Source organism: Molothrus aeneus, chromosome 3 (assembly GCF_037042795.1).
Source record: "Molothrus aeneus isolate 106 chromosome 3, BPBGC_Maene_1.0, whole genome shotgun sequence".
Taxonomy (NCBI): Eukaryota; Metazoa; Chordata; class Aves; order Passeriformes; family Icteridae; genus Molothrus; species Molothrus aeneus.
Window position 1 is genome coordinate 60,898,589 of NC_089648.1, and position 20,632 is coordinate 60,919,220.

General features: G+C 40.2%; 1 protein-coding gene across 3 annotated transcripts in view; it reads right to left on the minus strand.

Moving 5' to 3' along the window:
* Positions 1-20,632, minus strand: part of NCOA7 (nuclear receptor coactivator 7) — an 80,213-nt gene that overhangs the window by 43,151 nt on the left and 16,430 nt on the right. For all 3 annotated transcript variants that reach the window (XM_066547054.1, XM_066547055.1, XM_066547053.1), the window contains exon 2: positions 18,342-18,473. In XM_066547054.1, coding sequence (XP_066403151.1) covers positions 18,342-18,394 — 53 coding nt within the window. In that variant the 5' untranslated portion in view covers positions 18,395-18,473. The remainder of the gene's footprint in view (positions 1-18,341; positions 18,474-20,632) is intronic.

Sequence of the window (20,632 nt, forward strand, 5' to 3'; positions counted from 1 at the left end):
GTTTCTCAGAATACATGTGACCAACACTTTCCAGTGAAACACTTCAAAACACAAGAGTATTGTTGTATTGTCTGTGTTACAAATGGTGTCTATCACACATGTATGTATACATATTGCGTTCATGCTTCCCAAAATAGGAAGATTCACATCCTGCAGCCAGCCCAGTGAGGATGCTGTGTTCCCCACTCACTCAAACTAACAGATCTGTAAGGCAACTTGCAGTAGTAACTCATGCTCTGCCCAGCAAGAGACAGTTACTGTATAGGAAATTTATGGATTCAGTCCTGACTACATATGAAAATACCATAGAGCATGTTTTAGAAAAGATACAAGTGACTACATCTATCTAACAAATGAAGTGTTTAAACTGACTAAGTGTTAAACTAGACTAATTAAAATTTGCATATGTAAATGAGGCTTATTTTTAACTAGCAAGCCACAGCCCATCTAAAAGGCTGCTGTAGCAATCACAAAATATTACAAACACTTTGCATGCACAACATGTATATTTAGCTCTGATGTAAATCCTGGCAACACAGCCCTCTATGCTAAAATGGCATATTCCTACCATGGTTATATCCAATTACAGACTTCTAAATGAGCCACATTCCTGACTTTTGACTCCAGTGACTCAATGACCTTCCTGGGTGTGTGCATATCACAGGACACCCAAATCACCTGCTTCAGTAGATGAGAACTAGCAAGCATCCACTGGCACCCCACTTCTACTCACACTGCAGCAGAGATTTCTGTCTTCAGATGCACAGTCTATTTGTTTTGATTACAAACTGTTTAGTAAGCTTTATGTAGTATGAATGTAGTATCTCAAAACAACAGGAGAGCCACTAGTGGAAACACAGAACCCTTTCTGGCAGGGGAAAAAAAAAGAATAAAGAGTAAAACCTCGCTAGAGGTCAACAGTCCTGGTGACAATACCAACAGCTTCTGTCAGTACTTTCCTTAAAACATTCTCATTTGAACTGGAGTTTTCAAAGATGCCCCAGGCAATTTTTAGAACGAAGAGCTAAAATAGAAGTGGTCCATTAGTGATAGAAAAAAGGAAAGCAGAAAGGAGAGTCTGAACTGACTCACTGCAATGCAACTGATTGGTTCTTGTCCTCACTGTTTAATCCTGTTGCATTCCCACCCCTACAGCACACTGGGGGCTCACTACACAATGTACAGCATCCCCAGCACACAGCTGCTGCTGCTGTGAATGGGCAGTGTCACTGGTACTTCAGGTACCAGTGATCAAGGATCTGGGGACTCCATAATTTCTATTCCATCACCATGGCAGCTATCAGATTTTCAGATGGTGCCAACCTTACTCCTCCTGCCCACTGCTTCAAGGCCATGACCATCCAACTCCAAAAGTGCTAATCTTGGCACTAGGAAAAAAGACTAAATTAAGACCAATTATCCATGACACTCCAGACAGGACTCAGAGTAACTGCAACTCTGTCTAGGGTTGTGATCTCTGCTTGTAAGATGATTCTTCCTGAAGTTTCTAAAGCCTGGTGAAAATTACCAAATTACCTTCCAATTCACCACTCCTGAAAAGCCTTGCCTGTAATATATATCAAGGAAACCAAGCCTTCAATAGCATTTAGAGCCATAATGGAAGCCTCAAACCTACTATGCTTTCTAATATTATGCACCCTCTTAGTAAAGCAAAGCCCTGTATACACACAAGGCAATTCATTATTTAATGCACACTGGTACAGCGCAGCAGAGACTGGGCTGTGAAGAGCACAGATGAAGGGTTTACTGCATCTTAAACTCCATTCCCTTGGGGACTTCCTTCAGCCTCCACTCACCCTTCTCTCACACTGACCTGTCTATCCCACACAAGCTGCCAGTCCTTCTCCATCCAGCTCCATCCAGCTCAGATTTCAAACTCGTCACATCCTAAAGAAGGTAGGGGGTGAAAGTCTAATCTAGTCTCAGGTATTTCCCAACCTTCATGACAAGAGCTGCTATGAACGATGGTTTTAAGAACATAATTTGTTGAATTATTTCTTTTTTCAACTACTTTGGAAGATTTTGAGTGGGTTTGTTCAGTTTCTAAAGGGAGGTCGGTGAACAAATCTAACATTCAGTTTTGTCCTAACAGTTATGAAAGTAACAGGGAGCTGAACAACAAAAAAATTGAAACCCCTGAATTTGATCTTGTTCTGCAATTAAATCAGCCTTTCAGGCAAAACAAGATGCATACAGTGAATTCATAAAGTGTTGCTGCAGAAAATGCTTGGTTTTCAGGATCAGTTGATGGATATGTTGTGTTCCACAAAGAAAGCTGCTGGGGGAAAAAAGAAAAAGAAAGAAACAGGGAGGGCAGGATAAACAAATATCTTATCTGCAAAAACACTCCTGTTTATGGAGAAAGTCTTACACATCTGTACTTTCATTTAGACACAAGACAACATTTTTCAAGCTAGTTGATTCTGACAGGCAAAACATTTCTTCTGAGTTTATACAGAGGGGGATCCGTTTCCAGCTCCTCAAGTGCTTTCTGAACAACAACCAGTAAGGCATTTTCTAAGTTTGTCCAAATACAAAATTTGCCAGCAAAAGCAAAACTGCAATACAAAGATCATTTAATTTAATAAAGACTAATGATCTGAAATGGGCACAATCCCAGAGTAGGCAAAAATGCAAGGTTAGCAGCGTTTACTTAAATTAATTTGCAACTGACTGTTTACCTTGGGCACTGACTTACAGGAAAAGAGCCAGGAAGCCTTCCAAGAAATAGCCTACTTCATCTTCCAAACCCAACTCTATTTGACTGTCTATGAAAGTCAAATAACTAATTTTTAGAATAAAACAGCCTGAATTTCCCATTACACTTAAAATGTAGGTGGTTAGGGTAAAAAGAAAACTGCTCAGAGAAAAAATCTTATCTGCCAACTTCCACTAGAAACTACAAGCAACCAGTAAAGCAACTCTGACACTGAGAAAATGAAGACATGGAAATCCGACAGTAACTTCTTTCCTAGAAATTTCATTTTGTTTTGCTTAACATTTATTCAATAGAGGTGTCTAACAAACACTTCAATAGGACCTCATTCAAAACATAATGGCACAGTCAAAGAGCGCTAGGTACTTATCATGGGATGATCTAAAAAACTCCTGTGATAGTAAGGCATGTTTTTTATGATGTATTAGGTTAATAAAGATGAACATGAACAACTCTTGCTTTAGAAACAAAAGCATCTAATAAAGTGGCCCTCCAAAAATATAAACAAAAGAAGAGGGAAGGGAGAAGAAATCTTTATCTTTTGGCTGACAAGCTGAAGTTTTCCTTTTTGGATATTTTCCACAATGTGCATCCTCTAAAACGTGCCTTGATATCTGGCATACAATCATGTTAACATCCTGCAGAGCACAAACAGATCATGTTCCTCAAATTTTTCAAAAATCTATTTATGCATACAAACAATAAGATTACAAAAAAACCCTTTAGAACACTTCAAACACCTTAATCTGCTATGTTCCCATTAAGATTCCTTTATATAAAAATGATTTGTACCCCAATTATTTACTTCAGAATTAATAATTTTAATCTTAATTTAAATATCTGCAATGATTTTAATATCTACTAGTTTCTTTCTACCCTCCATGCCTTTCTCCACCCATCTGGAAGAGCTAAATAAATCAAATATCATGTCAATAAAAACCAAAACCCTACCTACCTACCTACAGCAATCAGATAGTAAAAATCTCCATTAATCACCCACTGGTCTGATCTTAATCAGGCTGTGGGAACTCAGCAGATCACTCCGGATGTCCAGAATTACCGAGAGAACCCTTGGGGGTCTCGGAAATCCTGGAATGTTGCCAGGAGTGTTTGGTGGCTTGATTTTGATCCATCTATGGAAGTGACAGCAGTTTGAGGACGTGAGAATCACTTGGGAGTGAAGGGTGCAAAAAAGACACATTTACAGGGTGAAATATAGGTTTTAGGGTTTTTGGTACAGGGGGGTTATGGAGACAAGATGGAGGGATCAGGGCGTGTCTCATCCTTCCTCTTTCTTCTTCTTGTCATCCATTTTTTGTGGTGATGTTGGCACTTGAAGATTGGTTCATGGTGAAGGTGCACTTGCTAATATGGGTGAAAGGTATTGGGAAATAAAGGTAAATATCATGTATGCAGATTTTAGTATAAAAAGACACGACTGCCCCGTGGGTGGTCAGAGTGCCCTTGGCTGCCTTGCAGGTCAAACCTCTGTTGGGCAGACAGAAAATTTTGTAGATAAGAAATAATAAACAATCTGAAGATTGAAAAACTGAAGAGTCCAGACTCGTCCTTTGAAACACGTGCCACCCAAGAACCACCCTACCCATGTTGGGGCAGAGACAGACAGCCGAACCAGACATCAGGCCTTCTCTGTCAGCCTGCAAAGATCACCCCTCTCCCTTTGACCCAGCTCAGTGCCAGCACGACTCAGCCAACTCCAGGCATGGCCCTGCTCTCATCCCATCCCATGAACCTGAAAGAATAAGCAAATCTCAGAGAAAATCAACCATTGCTGCTTGCAAAGCCAAAGGAAGTCAGACTACTTAGCAAACCGTAACAATTAACCCAGACCTTCCCAGCGCAGCTGCTTTCACTTCAGCACAGAAACAAATACAAAGCCATTCACCCTCAGAAATCTTCCTAAAACTGAACAGCATCCACCCCACAAGGAAGCACGCTCCAGTGAACAGCAGCCATTTCAGGTTGGCACATGTCCTGTTTTGGAAACAAGCAAGCCACAAGGCTGTGTGCTTACTATTAAAACAGACTATTAAGGCAAATGTAAGGGAGAGAATACATCTTTTGCCAGATATTTTAAAAATACCTTTATATATTTATATCTTTGTATCTTCCACAGAGAGGAAAAAACTACAAAAAATCAATTCTGAAAAAGTTATCAAGGACAACCATGTGGTTACAGTATGGTGGTTGCAGACACTCAAAAGTGTCCATAACCTGGTCATTCCAAAGGACAAAAAACAGCTCCTGAAAGCTCTGATGTTAGTAGCACAGGTCAAAGCTGGAAATTTCCACTTTTATTGGAGCTCCTGTTACTGATTGACAGCAAGTACCAGCACCAGGCTTCACAGATGGTCAGCCAGCAGCAATGCTCAAGAAAGCTGGCATGCTCCAGAGAGTGAAGTGCTGTACTGACAATCCTGGGTATGTCTGTTTTCTTCCCAATACTGCCATTAGCTTAAAAACCAAGTCACTACATCTGTTTCATCAGCTGTAATGTGGAGGGGAGGATTTGTAGTAAAGTTGTTCTGGAATTTTAAAGACACTACACTTTCTGATGAATTCTTAGATTAAGTAAAATATGTTCATCTCCCCTCCCCGGTTTTCTGACTTAGATCAGGGAATTTTAAATATCACATCTAACATATTTTATGTTTATTTAAGGGGTGGAAATAATCCCTGTTTCACTGGGTAAAACTCAAAGAGGGTTTTGAGCTGTCTGAAAGTTTTTGTTTTCTTAAATTTAAGACTACAGTGCTCCCACACACTTTAACAAACTTTCCATTTTCAAAAGCAAAAGTATCCCCATCTTTTCTGTTTACTTAGCAAAAGAGGTTATGATGCATTCAGCACTCAGTTGCCATGACAACAATTTAATAAAATCTTTTCCATAGGAAAAGGATTCTGGAAAGCTATTTTGCTTGCTTTAGACATCTATTTGATTCTCTCCCTTATAACCTTAGTTACTGCAAGCTCTCAAAGAACAGCCTTAGGCAGAAGGCAAAATGAAGAAGCCATTCCTTTCAGATGACTCCTTTAACTCTGCCAGAAGTTCACTTAATAGGCTTATTCAGTCAGAGCAGCACCACAGAACTATTTTGTCACAAATACCAACTTGATTTTTAACACACTCCCATCGTGCTCCTCCTGCTTTCGTCTGCTGACAGTGCCAGATACTCTCTCCCACTGTGGTGCTCATTCATCACCCCAAAGGGCTCCTACACATGCCAGGAATTCTTCTGAAAGTAGCTCAACTAGACATTCTCCCTGCACTGAAGCCCAGGCAAGGGAGGGATGGCCCTGCCCTGTCACCTCCAGACAGGGCTGGCTCCCAGCTGCTCTCCCCCACTTAATGCCAGCCCCTCGAGCCAGCACTCCCCTCCACTCCAGCTGAGTGAAACTGCTAGGAAAAGGGAACTGCTTATTGTCACACAGCAAGGGAGGATCTTACAGAGAAGCTGCACAGGAGTCACACCATAGTAAACTTTTTTTATTCTGATGAGGACAATAAGCTCATCAAGCTGGCTGATGCATCTCAAGTTCCTCCAAAGCTTTGGTAAACTCCTCACTCCCTGCTTCAACTGAACACTCTTCATAAAACTCAAATTCCATGAAAAAAAGAGGAAGGCCCTTTAAAATTAATATTTAATTAACATAGGGAAACAAAGTGCAAGAATTGAGAACAATCCCAAAGGCAACAACAGAGTACATGGGAAGCTCTGGGGGATGTGTGCTGCTCCATACAGTGGTTGCTCCACACCCACTTTCTCAGATCACCCATGTAACAAAATTTCCTGATAATAGAAAGCAGTTTTAGTATTGATTAAACTGCCTGAAAACAGAAAGAAATTTAGTGCTCAGTGACTCAAATGGCAATAAACATCCGCAAGGAAGCAATAAAACAGTAGGTGAAAATCAATGGTCATTTACAGCAAAACCCACAGGAAATGTGCCACACATCATGCAGCAGTAATGTAGCTGGAAACCACCTCCAGGAAAAAACCTCCAGGAGTGCTATCTTAGTATCTCTTATATGAGAAGTACCAAAGACACCAAATTAAATTATTTCAAGAATTACATTCAGATAAAAGCGAAATCCAGACAAAAATAAGTAGCTTAGGCATGTTGTTTGCCAAAGATGTAAAAAGGTACGAAGAGCCAATATGAAAATTCATGATGGCAGGGCCACGGAGAACACAGTGACAGGGATACCATCTTTCAGTTTTGGTGATTTGGTTGGTTTGTTTTGGTTTTAGGGACTTGTTTGGTTTTTTTTTCTCAGAAGAAATCTACATGGCAAACTGTTAGAAGGCTGTACACATGTGGGCAGACTCTTGAAGGATACCTGCAGGCATTCCCATTTTTTCCCCCTGCCCTTCATTCTTGAGCATCCATGCCTGGCCCCCAGCAGAAATCAAGAATGGTGAGTGCAACAGTAACGAGGCAAAAAGCACAGCAAACCTCCAGAGCTAAACACTATTTGAGGAAAAGGAGACTTGTCTCAAAGCCTGTAGCTCACAGCAGCACCTTTAAGCCACTTCTATTAGCAAAAGAAGGTGCTTCCCTCTCTCTCTGCTCACCACTGATTCTGGCCCCAGGAGCTGTCCCCATTCTTGCACAAACCCATTTGTTGCAACTGCACAGGGATCAGATCTGGGAAACTGTGTAAGTTAAAGGTAACCCAGCAAAAGTACCGATACGTGAATTAATTTTTCAAAATTGGATCAGTCCCCCATTAGATCCCACTTGGCTGTGCTAACATTGGTGCCAACACAAAAGGAGGAAGCCTTTTGTAAGCAGATGCAAGACTGCTCCTCCAAGCAGGCACCTTGCTGAGATGGAAGGGCTTGTCAAGCAACAGCCTCTGCTATGTTACTTGAGACCAGTAAAAAGAGGATGCCAGAAAGCCAAGCCAGGCACACACCACACCATGCCAAACAGACCTCTAGACTGGAACACTGAAGTGGTCATGGCAGATTCTTCCCACTTATCCAGAAAAGGTGCTTTGATGATGGGAAATTTTCATAAACATTGGCACTCCAAGGGCTGGAAGATGGGCAGCTTCCCCTGCTGCAAAAAGGAAACAGTGACTTTGTTCCTGCTTCTCCAACAGCAGCAGAAAGTGAAGAAAGTGTTGTTTTCTCCATAAAAAAGGATCTTAATGTTGAGTAAGTTGACATAACTCATAAGTGAAGTCACCTGTCAGTGTTTGCTGACCAAAAGGGTTGGGGTGATCCAAAAGTTGCTATGGTTGAGAAGTCAGTGACCAAAGTAAAGTCAAAAATTCAACAGTTTTCTTATTTAAATGAGCAATAATAGAGATTATCTTAGAGAGGGAGGGGACTTGGATTTAAAGTACCTGTCTTTCCATTAGACTTTGCTTTTCTTAAGAAAGTTACTTTGCAAATTACCATTTAAATGTTGAGATGCTCTGCATCACTGCAGCAACCTCTATGGCATCAAACTATCAATTTAACACAGCTGCAAACAAAAGTAGTTTGAAAAAGAAAAACACGAAGAAAAAAATCCACTTTCTCCTTTATATTATTAATAGACAAGGCCAAGGTTTTTTTCTTTTAAAAAAGACACTACATGGAAGCCAAACCAATGGCTTTAAATACTAACTTTCATAATAACACCAAAATTATCCAAATGTCACCACATATTTCTCAAGGATTCTGTTAGTTACAGCTGGATATCACAGTATAAGAGATACTGTGCACAGGCCTACAAATAGGTTGAAAACTTATCTATTCAGGAACAAATTTCAGCAAAAAGCACAGCAACGTGAGTGGAAAAAGGTTTTATTTAAAGTATTTCAGAGTAGCTGCTAAAAAGAAATCTCAACTAACCAAATGCATATCTCATTTCTCAACATTGTCCTCAAACAACTTGCATTCATTGTCCTCAACTTGCAACCTATTTTGCATGTTGAGCAGTTTAATGGCTTTCCTGAACAGACTTCCCATGAACTGGCATACAACACGGAAGAAATGTCCAAGTTCACTTAAGATACTGTCACATGGATTAAAGTTCTGAAAAGACACACAGCCATGCTGTCATGGAGGAATAAAAAAGAATCTGTAGTTTCAATGTTTAGAATAATGGCTGATATTGTCTCATGCAACAGATATTTCATAAGTGAGAATCACGATCAATCGACACCCTGAATAGGTGTCTGCATCATGTTCTGTACAAAATAATATGGCACCACCTTTTTAATACTGTGGTGAAAAGGCCATTAACCACGGGTATAAAGATTACAAGACAGGGAGAGCTTGTCTTTGTGGGACAGTCACATGGCAGGCATGTACAAATGCAACTTGTAACAAGCATATACCTTAAAATGAGAATTTGACATGGTCTGATATTTTTCAGCAGCCATACCATTACATTAGTGTAGTCGGTCCTCAATTACACTCATCAGAGATAAAATGTGTATTAATTACTACTTCTTAAAACTCCTCTGTGGGTTTTATACCAAATATTATATTATTTATGGATTTATTCTTGCCTGAAGAATATTTGCATTTTTTCATTTTCACTTCAACTGAAACTTTTAACCTGCACTCAAAATGTATATGGCTGGAAGGGGAAGAAGCAATTACTTTAGGGAAAATGAAAAAGCCAAAAGTAAACCTTGCCCTCTGTCAGCGTGATGGAAGATGGGAAGAACAAGAGGCTCTGCTCTATCTGCATGTTCTCTGGACTCTGTAAGTCCATGAGGTCTCACTGCACTTGAGGCAGTAGCTGAACTAGAACAATAAGCTGAGGAAATCAGGAAGTTAGAGTGCTCCTGAATTGAATCCTGTGAGGCAGCCCTTCTGCTCCTTGCAGCAGCACACCCAGGAGGCTGAGTGCTGCTGCCTCCTCCCTGCACACGCAGAGCAGGAGGGTGGTGGGGACGAGCAGGCCAGGAGCTATCTTCAGCCTCCTGGTACTTTCAAGGACAACAACCTCCTGTCAAACCCAGCCAGCCCACGCCAGATAAGGGAGGTGCTCTGTGACATTGTGTCCTGCTGCCTGCCATTATGCCCACTAGTCTCTTCCCTTCTGGGCTGGGAAGGGAAGCTTCCTGGCATGCTGGCACCTACCCCTGTTATGGCAGGTGGGTGGGGAGCTGCTGGCATCCCTTCTCCTCCCCTCTGGTGCTCTGGCACCTCTCCCTGCAGCCACAGTGCTTTGGACCTGCTCCCACCACTCGTGCCTGCACAGCTCAGCTCCTACAAGTAGCTTTCACTGTTCTGTAACACCTAACAGTATGGTTCCTCACATGCACAAAATTGCTCAAATGCATCTGTCCATGGGACCAGAGTCATATGCTGAAGTTTTGGATTGCCAAAAAAAAAAGAAAAAAAAAATACTTTTGGCAGTATTTGTAACAACAAAAAGTCCTTCTTAGCCTCACACAAGCAGAATTACAACATGCAGCACCTGCTGCGGTCCAGGTGGAAAGAGCAGCATCATCTTTTTAACATTTCATTCCCTAACAGATAGTGAACATACAGAAAAATCTTCTGCTTGAGATTTGACTTTTAAAGATCGTCTGATTGAAACATGTGATTGACACCTTCAAGTCATTTATTTATAGAAGCAGTACTGAAAGTAAAAATCCATTACAGAAATGCACTGTTATGCCAAAACCATAATATAATTTAAACTAAGCTTACCAGTGATTGGCTATCTGCTAAGCTTATACCTACTGAAATAAAAATAGCCAGTCCAGAAAAATAGTAGCAAAAGCCTAAAGTTATTAGCAGTATATTAAGTGTTATACAAGACAAGTTCTCTGTGCCAGAAACTGCTGTCTCACAGGAAAATACTCAGTGTATTAAGACATCCAGAGAGCTGATTTATGGCTTATTTACATTACAAAGGTTTTCCAGTATAAGGACAATTATCTCCCTCCTCCCCGAATTCCTAACCCCTCCTGCTGCTCTCCTTGGGATTTTCTCTCACATAAATCAACAGGAGGAATCCCACAGATCTTGGTGGACTAACATGAGAGACTTAAAGCATAGGTAACATAAATCTTCAAATTTCAGATGATCCTAGGAAACTCTCCTTGCTCAGACTACAGAGCAGGACAGAAAAAAACCCCAAAAACCTACATTTACAAGTCACCTCCAGATAATCAGATTGGCAGGCGCAGGGTGGGATGGAAGAAATCCCTTCCAAACACAGTCTGGAAGCTGGATTAACACTGAGGGCATGAGAGTTTACCATGGGGAGCCTAAGGCCACCAGGAGTATGCACACAGCTTCTTACCCTGTTCAAAGCCCCAGAGCAGAGGCAAAAAGCTTCATTTCTTTGGGGAGGCAAGAGTGGGGAGCCCAATTCCTAAAGGCATGCAGCAAAAACTTCAGAATGTGCATCCAGTAGTTCAGATACAGTGCAAGCAGACAGGTGTACCCACTGTATTTCCCCTCTTACCAACAGAATTTCCTTAGCAGTTAGCTATATAGTGCTTTCCAGTCTCTCAGACAGAGGGGGAAAACTGCCCCTTTCCAAAAGCATGTTCCTGCAGGTATCATTCATACCTTTCCCCTTAAACATGCAGCACTCTTATCAGAAATAGACTATATAATGTAGCATGGCATATGGCAAAACCATACAGACAGAAGCCTCAAATGATGGCAGATACAAAGGCAGGCAATTTTATTCATGAGCCAGAAACACTTTCCCTGAGGGTGCATGTCTGTCTTCTTATCAACCTGTGTTTTCTTCAATCCAGCAAACTCTAACTTAGCTCACAATGCTGACTGTTCTCCTTCTCAAAATACTGTACAGCCCACTCCCTACTCCCTGTGGTACAAAGCACGGGAGAGCTGACCAGGACTGCTGCCAAAAGAAAGTAAGACAGTTGCTCTTTCTCAGAGCATGAGCAGAAGCTGATTAACAGCACCACTAAAAAGTCAGTACCATTGGGCATCCCTTTAGGTGGCTGCTTCTGGAAGGTGCCTTCATGCTGGGGCAGCTCAGTGATGGCAACTCTGTCATCCATAAAGACACGGCAAAACCAGAAGGCTGAGTGTGACCACCTCCTTTCAGCAGCATCCTACACAGCATCACTTCAAAATCAACCATGCCACCACACTTCTGCCAAGTATTATACTACCTTTCCACCAGTGTTTAAGCTAGACTTAATTTTAAAACAGTTCACTGGGGTTAAGCAGAATTTTATGCAGTAGATACATCAAGTGCCTAAGAGCAGAAGAGAACACCTGGGAGGCTGAAAGGACAAGACCATATCTACAGACACTACAGAAACAGTACAACAATTTAAAAATGTAATTATATCAGATCCAGTAAGAAGTCTGTATCTCACCTATCCAGAAAGCCACCTTGTCAAGCCTTCAAATTTCATCATTTTTAAGATATGTCTTTAAATCCTTCCAAGAGCAAAAAGGTAAATGGCATGGCCCAGGAATGTTCAGGAATGGCTGGACCAGGAATGTTCAGCACAGCCCTCAGTGCCTGGCATTCCCAGCTATAGGCTGCAGGAAAGGGAAGTAGAGGAAGACAAATTACACTGCAACTATGTTAATAGCCACTGTTATCCAAACTGCACAGATGTCTACCTCAAAAGACCCACGGTGTAACTATTTATGTTCTATAAAGAAGGCTAAATAAGTTTCTTTTAAAAGGCTGATTAAGAGACACCCAGAGGTTCCTCTGGGAAGAGCAAATTTAAGTCATTGCATGCTTCTGTCTAACAATCCAACCTTACAAGAATCTTGCAAGGAGAAAAATTGTGATATTACTGGTGTGACACAGTACATCTGGAAAGTAACTAAACTCTCTTCTCTGCCTAGTCTGCTCTCAAAGAAACCAAGAAAAACACAAAACTTCACCTTTCTTCTCTGTCCTAAAAAAGCCTCTTCCTTCAGAGGCCACACTGTTACCCAAGTCTCACTTCACATGCAGGGGGAAGTGAATGGGGAAGGAGGTTAGCCATGCTTCCTGTCTTACACAAGCTTTGTACCTCCACAAACAGCATTTCTGGTACTGGAAAGTTTCAAAGAAGCTTGAGGAAAGCCTCAGGGCCCCATTAAATACTTTCACTAATTCTGTTACCAGTAACAAAATTCTTCCTCAATCCTAAATGACTTCACTACTCTTGAGGATGAAAGCACTGGAAAGAACCAAGACTACAAAAACCACTATCTTGTTTATGTTTCCCAGAAGAAGCACTCACATTGGGAATAATTCTGTGATTTAAAGATTAAACAGAAAATGGTGATTCATGCTCTTTTGCTGAATTCTGTCCTGCACCACAGAATTACAAGACTGCTAACCCAGAAACCTCGGAATCCAGAAAGCAACTCCAATGTGAGATGAGGAAACAGTTCCCAAGATAAAAAGCTGTTCAACTTCTCCCAGGCAACACTTCAGAAAAAGCAGGTTCAATTTTCAAATTCCCTCCCAACTCTCATTCTCCAGATTTACACCTATGATAAAAAGAAAACTTTATATATATATATACACACATATATACATAGACACATGCACACACATATATCTACACTAAAAAGTTTGTAAGCAATGACTAGCAAGTGTCTCTCAAGCATCTGAAGGACCTGACCAACCTCCCAAAGCCCCACCTAACAGGTCCCAGGGATGCTGTCAGTGAAATTCTAGATATTTTTCAGCTTCTTACACTATGACATTTGCAAAGGGCAGCTAAAATACTGACCTACAGCACAGAAGACAGAATGTTTGCTAAAAACATTGAAACCACTCCAGCATAAGTACCTGGCAGGTAAATCATAACACTGTATGTTTCAGAAAATATTTTATGGGTTTTTTTCAGCTATCCACCATAGCAAATCAACTATCCTGCACACACACCCTAAATAACAGAGCAAATAATAACCAGTGTGCCCCATAAATCTGAAGTAGTGATATATTCAGCCTTTTTTTACAAAATAGAATGCCTCAGGCACACATGATATTGCCTGAAACAGTATGAATAAAATGCAATACTGTTATTCAGTTTCAGTAACTCAATTATGAGGTAATGTTTATATATCTGGAAGCAGAGCTAAGATATTTTCATTGTACAGATGAACTGAAATGATGTATTATTTCCTAGAGCCATTTAAAAATATTTAAGCATCTCCAGGATCTTGGCTTGACTATTCTTCATACCCAAGATAAACCTTCATGATGGTTTAAAAACAATGTGTGGAAAACTTTTCCTCCTAAAAGCAAAAAATAAAACATGGGTGCTACAGGAAACCTGAATAAACATCAACACATTGGCTCAGCAGAATTAGAACAATTGCAAGGAGGCAGCTGCTGGAGGAATAGTGAGCTGAGGAGCAGCCAACACTTGAAGTCTGTTATATAGATATAATAGGCCTGGCCAACAAGAACCACACCTAACAGACAAACTTATGAAAAGGTCTCACATACATGAGATGCCCTCAAGGAAGTAACTTTGTGCATCTTATCTAGGTTTTCCTCTCTCCTAGCCACCACTGATGCCCTTTTTCCACACAGTCCCTCTGTGCTCACTGTGTTTTTATTTCATCATCCTACTGTGTCTTAATAACCACAGGAATAAAAAATATGAAGTGCTGAATTACTGAATATGGGAATAAAACAGAAGACAGGAAAAGTCCAAATGAGATGCTTGCAAATCTGACAGCCTGCAATATGCAGAAGACTGACCAAGGGAGTGACCACAGCATTTCAGACCAAGGGTCTGTGCAAGCCAACATCCTGCCTCCAACAGCTGCCAAGAGCAAGGATCAGGGAAAAACAGTAACATGACAATTACATATAATGCCTTCCCCAGCTAAGCTTTCCAGAATCTAGCTGCTAACAGCTCAGTAGTTATGTATCAATGATTCCTACTGTTGGAATTGTTGTGAATACTTAAAAGGAAAGCTATGGTTAGGTCATAACAGCTATGGGACTGCAAAACTGAAAACCATTTGTTGTATGGTTTTATTTATCTTTAAGTGTCAAAAAATAATTGGAAGGGGGAAAAATCTGTAAATTGGAGCTGGTAACAAGTAAACAACAACTGCAGTAAACACTTATATTTATCTTTTTTAAATCTTGTGTTTAATGTATAAACCTTCATCTGTATGGATGTAAATTTACGTATCTAAGCCAAGAACCTAAATCAACTTAAAACATGCTATGAATTCCTTTATTTCCCTTAGATTTTGGCATTATAAGGAAAGAGGAGGTGAGCATCAAGCTATACAACTGGCTTCAGGTTCTAAAAAAGTATTAAAAACCTGGAGCTAAAAGGAGTCTCTGCCTACTGGGATGGCCTTTGGAGCATGTCCTAGACATTTATGTGGTTTTCTCAACAGAACGACGGTAGCAAGACCAATGTAAACTCAATAAACACAAAGGCACCCAAATCCCAGTGAGAATATGTTCCCTACTACAAGTGCTTCATTTTTGGCTTCAGAAATACAGCTCTCAGTACTGACCAAAAAGAAATTGAAAACTAAAATTCATAATTCCCCTGGAAACTATTAAGAAATCATTCAACATAAGTATGGTTTTTACGGTTCATCTCCACACAGATTGTTCAAATTAAGTCACCACAAGTTGAAGACATAACAATTAATAAAATTGTAAGTATAATAATGTAAGTATTTTGGTCAACTTGTTGAAAAGCAGCATTTTTTCATATAAAGCACACTTATTTCTTTTCCCTAAGACAGTAGGAGACAGCTACTTAACACAGGATTGTACAAAGCATGGAAAATGCTCAGCAACTTGCTGTGATGAATGCTGAGACCCAGAAAACCTGAACCTGAAACAGCTCCTTTTCTCATTCTTCCAAAAAACTATTCAAACTCTTCCCTAATGATTTCTCATATCCTTTAACTGCTTGTCCAAAGATAGCCAGTATCACACAATAGCACATGCAAAATATATCCAGCAGCACACAACAGCAAATGCAAAACAATTCCACTTTCAAGCTGTACATTCAGCCGTCCAGACTACCAATTTATATCCAAGGCAATTCTTTCCATGTGATACACAACACTCATTCTGGTAGTTTCTTTCTAAATTAAGTTGAAAATTTAATGGCTACTCATTTTATGAGGTGAAGTACCCCTGAACTCAAGCCTACACAATGGCCAAGGGAAAACAAGGCTCTACATTCTGTGAGAGGGAAGATGCACGGGCAGAGGGAAATAGGAGGTTTTATCTGGGTTCATGGGCACATAATCACAATAAAAAGCACCAGATGTCACAGTAGAGTCAATACACAGAAATGTGCCACTGTACACCCATTACACTGTGCCATCTGTTTTTGGACTTGCTGAATACCAGCACAAATCCTGGTCCATTTGGGAGCCAGTGACACAGAAGACAACAGAAATGCCTAAAAACATGATTGGGAAAAAAAGGCAAAAAAAAAAGACTATTCTGTGTGGTTAAGTAGGAGTAGCAGTTAAATAAGGACCTATTGCATAAGAGAAATTTATGCTCATGTTACTCGTACACTTTCACTTCTTGCCTGTTAAACTCCTACGAGCTGTAACATTTTATCTACACATGGAATCTAAATCACTCTTTAGAAAGTTTTGAAGACATTTCTGTTTTGTTTGAAAAAAATCACTATTTTTGTTTCCTGAGAACCAAGGCAAAAACTAAGCCCTTTACCCCAAAACACAGCGGGTAAAATTGCATTTGGTAAGAAGCAAAAATGGATGGGGAAAGTTTTATTTCAGCTTCACTTGCCACAGGGAGGAGGGAAGACCTGGGAAAACTGAGGCACTATATCTGTAGTAGAAAAATATGATGGCTGAGTGGGTGTCTTCAACAGAGCAATTTAAAATATTTAAAAGGACAGATGTGTAAACAATGCTAATTTTGGGGGACAGAGATGCAGACAATTTCATGTTCATCTTAATCTTGCAATTCAGGAGCTGGTTTGTCAGCATATATTTTGGGATTCTCAAGCTTCCCCACCAACAACTGCAAGCACAACCACTCCGACACTGAGCACCACACCTAGCTAGCTAAGAAAGAGTAAGCTGGCTAAACCATATCATCTTTGTAAATAAAAGCAATGCTTTTTCAATAATTTTTATAATTTGGACTTTATGATTGGTGATTTTTAAAAAATAAGTGACGTTGCTTTCCTAAAAACTTGTCTTTGTTAATTTAGCAAGTCTCTAATCATCTCTGAGCTCTGATGCACAAGAAGAGCCCAGACCTGCAACCTATATAAAGAAAAAAGAAGCAAGCTGGGAGGGAAAGAGGTAACCTCCCCAAAGTTACACAGCAGCTAAGTGCTAATACTACAAATTGATTTCCCATCTTTTTGAACCTTGTTCAGTGTCCTAATCCCATACAAGACATGCTGCCCCTGTGAATTTTTAAAAGAGAACACTCACAAGATAACAGAGGAAAGCAGATTAAATGTAATTGTCAAGGACCTTCCTGAAGGCCTCTTGAGGATTTCCACTTGTTTAGTAGACAGCACTTAGAAAGAACACAAAATATTCTCAACACTAAAGCATCTTACTCAGACATCCATCTCAAAGCCTGAGTCTTCTTCAACAGAAAATTTCTTGTTCCTTAGTACAATCCCTTTAGCTACTTCTGCTTTATCCTTCACAATGCCTCCTCTGTTTTAGGTGCCACTATCCACTTCCCCTTCTCAGAATCCCAAACTGCAACATTCTGCCAACATCAACATAACTGCATTTCTCCAAATAGAAAGCAAGTCACCAGACACTAACACATGACCAAAACTTCCTCCAGTCTTTAGCCACCATTACTTAGAACCTAAATAGCAATAAAGCAGCAGCAACTTTTCCCCACACTACTTCCAAATGTTGTGACAGGCATGTCTCTAGATCTAGACTGCAATGCACTAAGGCTGCAGTTATTTAGTACTGAGTGGAGACAGGATACAATTCTCCTCTTCAATAGAACAGAAAACATCTCTGAGGCAAAGATGTTTTTTTAAACCTATTTCCTATCCCCTCACAAGAATAAGTGAGCTTTGGTTCTTCTTGTACATCAGAGCTCAGAGATGATTAGAGACTTGCTAAATTAACAAAGACAAGTTATTAGGAAACCAACGTCCTTTATTTCTTAAAAATCACCAATCATGAATTCAAAATTATAAAAATGGTTGAAAAAACATTGTTTTTATTTATAAAGATGATATGGTTTAGCCAGCTTATTTTTTCTTAGGTAGCCTTACCCAATGAGATAATACTACTTAATCTGTGCTTTATGTGAAAACAAACTTCAGGTTTAGACACACGTATGTTTCAGATATGCTTCGTTTCATCAACACTGTTCAGGAACTTCATGCCAGAAGCTCAAATACAGTGCAATTTGCAACTTGAACAGCCAAGAATAGTTTAATATTACAAATTAGAATTATAATTCAAGTATCCTCTGCTACTCAAAAGAAAAAATCTCCACTTAAACTTCAGGGATACAGCGAGGAAAACACTTTCTGGATACATATTGCAGCACGGGTTTCATTTTTACACATACTTAAAAAATCACAAAGCCTTATCAAAAAGGCAGAATAAGGAGTTCTGCATTGTAATCACCATTGAAATAAGCCCTGTGACCTTACCGAGCGAAATAGCCTTGTCGCCGTTCCTTCTTCTCCTCCTTGGTCTCCATCATTTACAGTGCAATGGGCAAGGTGAGCAGCCAAGCGTGATGCTCAGTTTCCCCTCAGCACCTCATAACCAGGCAGAGTCTCCTGTATATAACAGTTAAAAACAGGAAGTTCATAAATCAACATGTCAACAACACCTACAAAACCCACAGGTTGTGGAAATACAACTGACCCAGTGACAAAGCAAAGTAAAACTTTAACCGATGTTTGCCGTGAAGTGTCCATTAAGTATACAATGAGACAAAGCAATAAATGCACTCAGGCCAGTTTCTCAGCGGTGGAAGAGACATTTTGCAAAGCAGGTAACTCAAAGGGCAGCATCAAGTTTTAAAACTCTGGAAAGATTAAACTACTTTCAAATACAAAAAAAATCTTCCAGGTCTCATGTGTTTCCTAGACAGGCAGATCAAGAGAAATTTGGAAATATATAGTACGAACAGAATAGCCAGTAAGACACACAATGCTTACTTTGAATTTAAATTTTAAATTACTAAAAATACTATAAGATTTTGAGAGATCTGAAAGTTTTAAAAACAATGTAAAAGAAAAAAGTGATCTACATTCTATACAAGGTTTGACTTTGTATTTGTGACCAATATACAAGCTCTAACAACCATACAGAGAGAAACAAGATGGACCTCTGGTTCTCCCAATGAAGTGTAATCATCTTGAAATAGGCAGGACTAGGAAAGGTTATTTAGGTTATCTGAGAACTTTAAAAAAGAAAAAAGGAGACCAGTAGCAGTGTTTTTTGACATGAAAATCACCACCTCTTGGTGGAATGCTGTACCAAGGTCCTTGGAAAACAGAAGCTGAGAATTTCCAAACTGCTTTATAATTACTGTAATTAGCAACATGCCACATAAACTGCTGTCCAAGATCCCTGCCAAGATGTTTTATCATTTTCCTCTCCTCAACATACGCTTAACCTACCCTGATGGCTTGTGCACATGCACAAAGTAAGTTAACTTTAGAGTCTTTTATCAGTATTTCAGAATAAACTCAAATTAGTAGTTGCTATTAAACATTTTAGTCTAATGGGCTGTATAACAAAGAAATAGAAGCCACATAAATTATGATTCATAGCAAAAGAAGAAAAAAATCCTCTGGGACCTAATCAGTTTCCATTATTTTCCCCTGCATTAAAAGATCACAAGCTACAAGACTGCCAGATGTCAACAAAAGAGATGATGCAGCAAAGACAGACTAATCTACTTGAAAAGCCCAAGAACAAATCATGCTAGAAATACTTGCCACAATTTTCTCTCCTTATTGATGGATGATTAGCCCACAGCATATGAAGCCCATTGCTTCAAAATGCACTTTTTCTAACTCATTAGTTTTGAATTCATCCAGTGCATCAGAATCAAATTGCTCTCATTTTTACACATCAGGTAGTCTTACAGTAATGGGTACTCTTTAAATGGCAAATACCTGACATCTTTAGCTTTATGAAGAGAATACTATTTCAGCTCTGTGAGGTAACACATGATGCAGGACACAGCTGGATACCTAAACCTCCATGACAGAAGCATTAGAACAAACTGGCCTGCTCAGATGTTCAGCCTGTATGAAGACACCACATAGTTCCTGAGAAGTATGATGCATCTCTATCTTCCTTCTTGGGGAAGGTTTTTGGATCTTCAGAGGATCAGAACTGGTGGCTTCATTAGCACTGCCTTTAGAGTTACAGTAAGTCTTCCAAAGCATTCAACTACAATCTCTACAGTGAACTACAAAATGAGTTCAAAGAAAGAGGAACCACTTCCCCCTTCATCTGCTCTGCCTTCACTACACTCTGATGTGCCATGAGGGCACTGACGGGCCAGAGCTGAATCTCACAATGACACCAAGAACTATCAAATAACCCCAAAGCATCAAAATAGTGTTAAACCCATGACCACAAGGACAGCAGGACCCATGGGAATGAGAAGAGGGAAGAGTCCTTCACCTCACTGAAGCAAGATCAGTTGGGATGAACAGAGGCAAGAGAGACCTATCCTCACCGCCTAATCCCATGCAAGGGTCAGTGATATGCTCTTTCCATTCATTCTCTTCCTCTCCCATGATCTGACATCCCCAGTAAGTAGTAAGTAGAAGTAAGTGCCCGGCTCCAGGCTGGCAGACAGAGAGCCCTACTGCCCAGGGAGCCAGGAGGAGAAACCCCTGCCTGCCCACAGCCCTGCCAGGCCCAGGGCCAGAGCAGCCACCCCCTGCTCCAGCAAAAAGGGGCACAAAAAAGG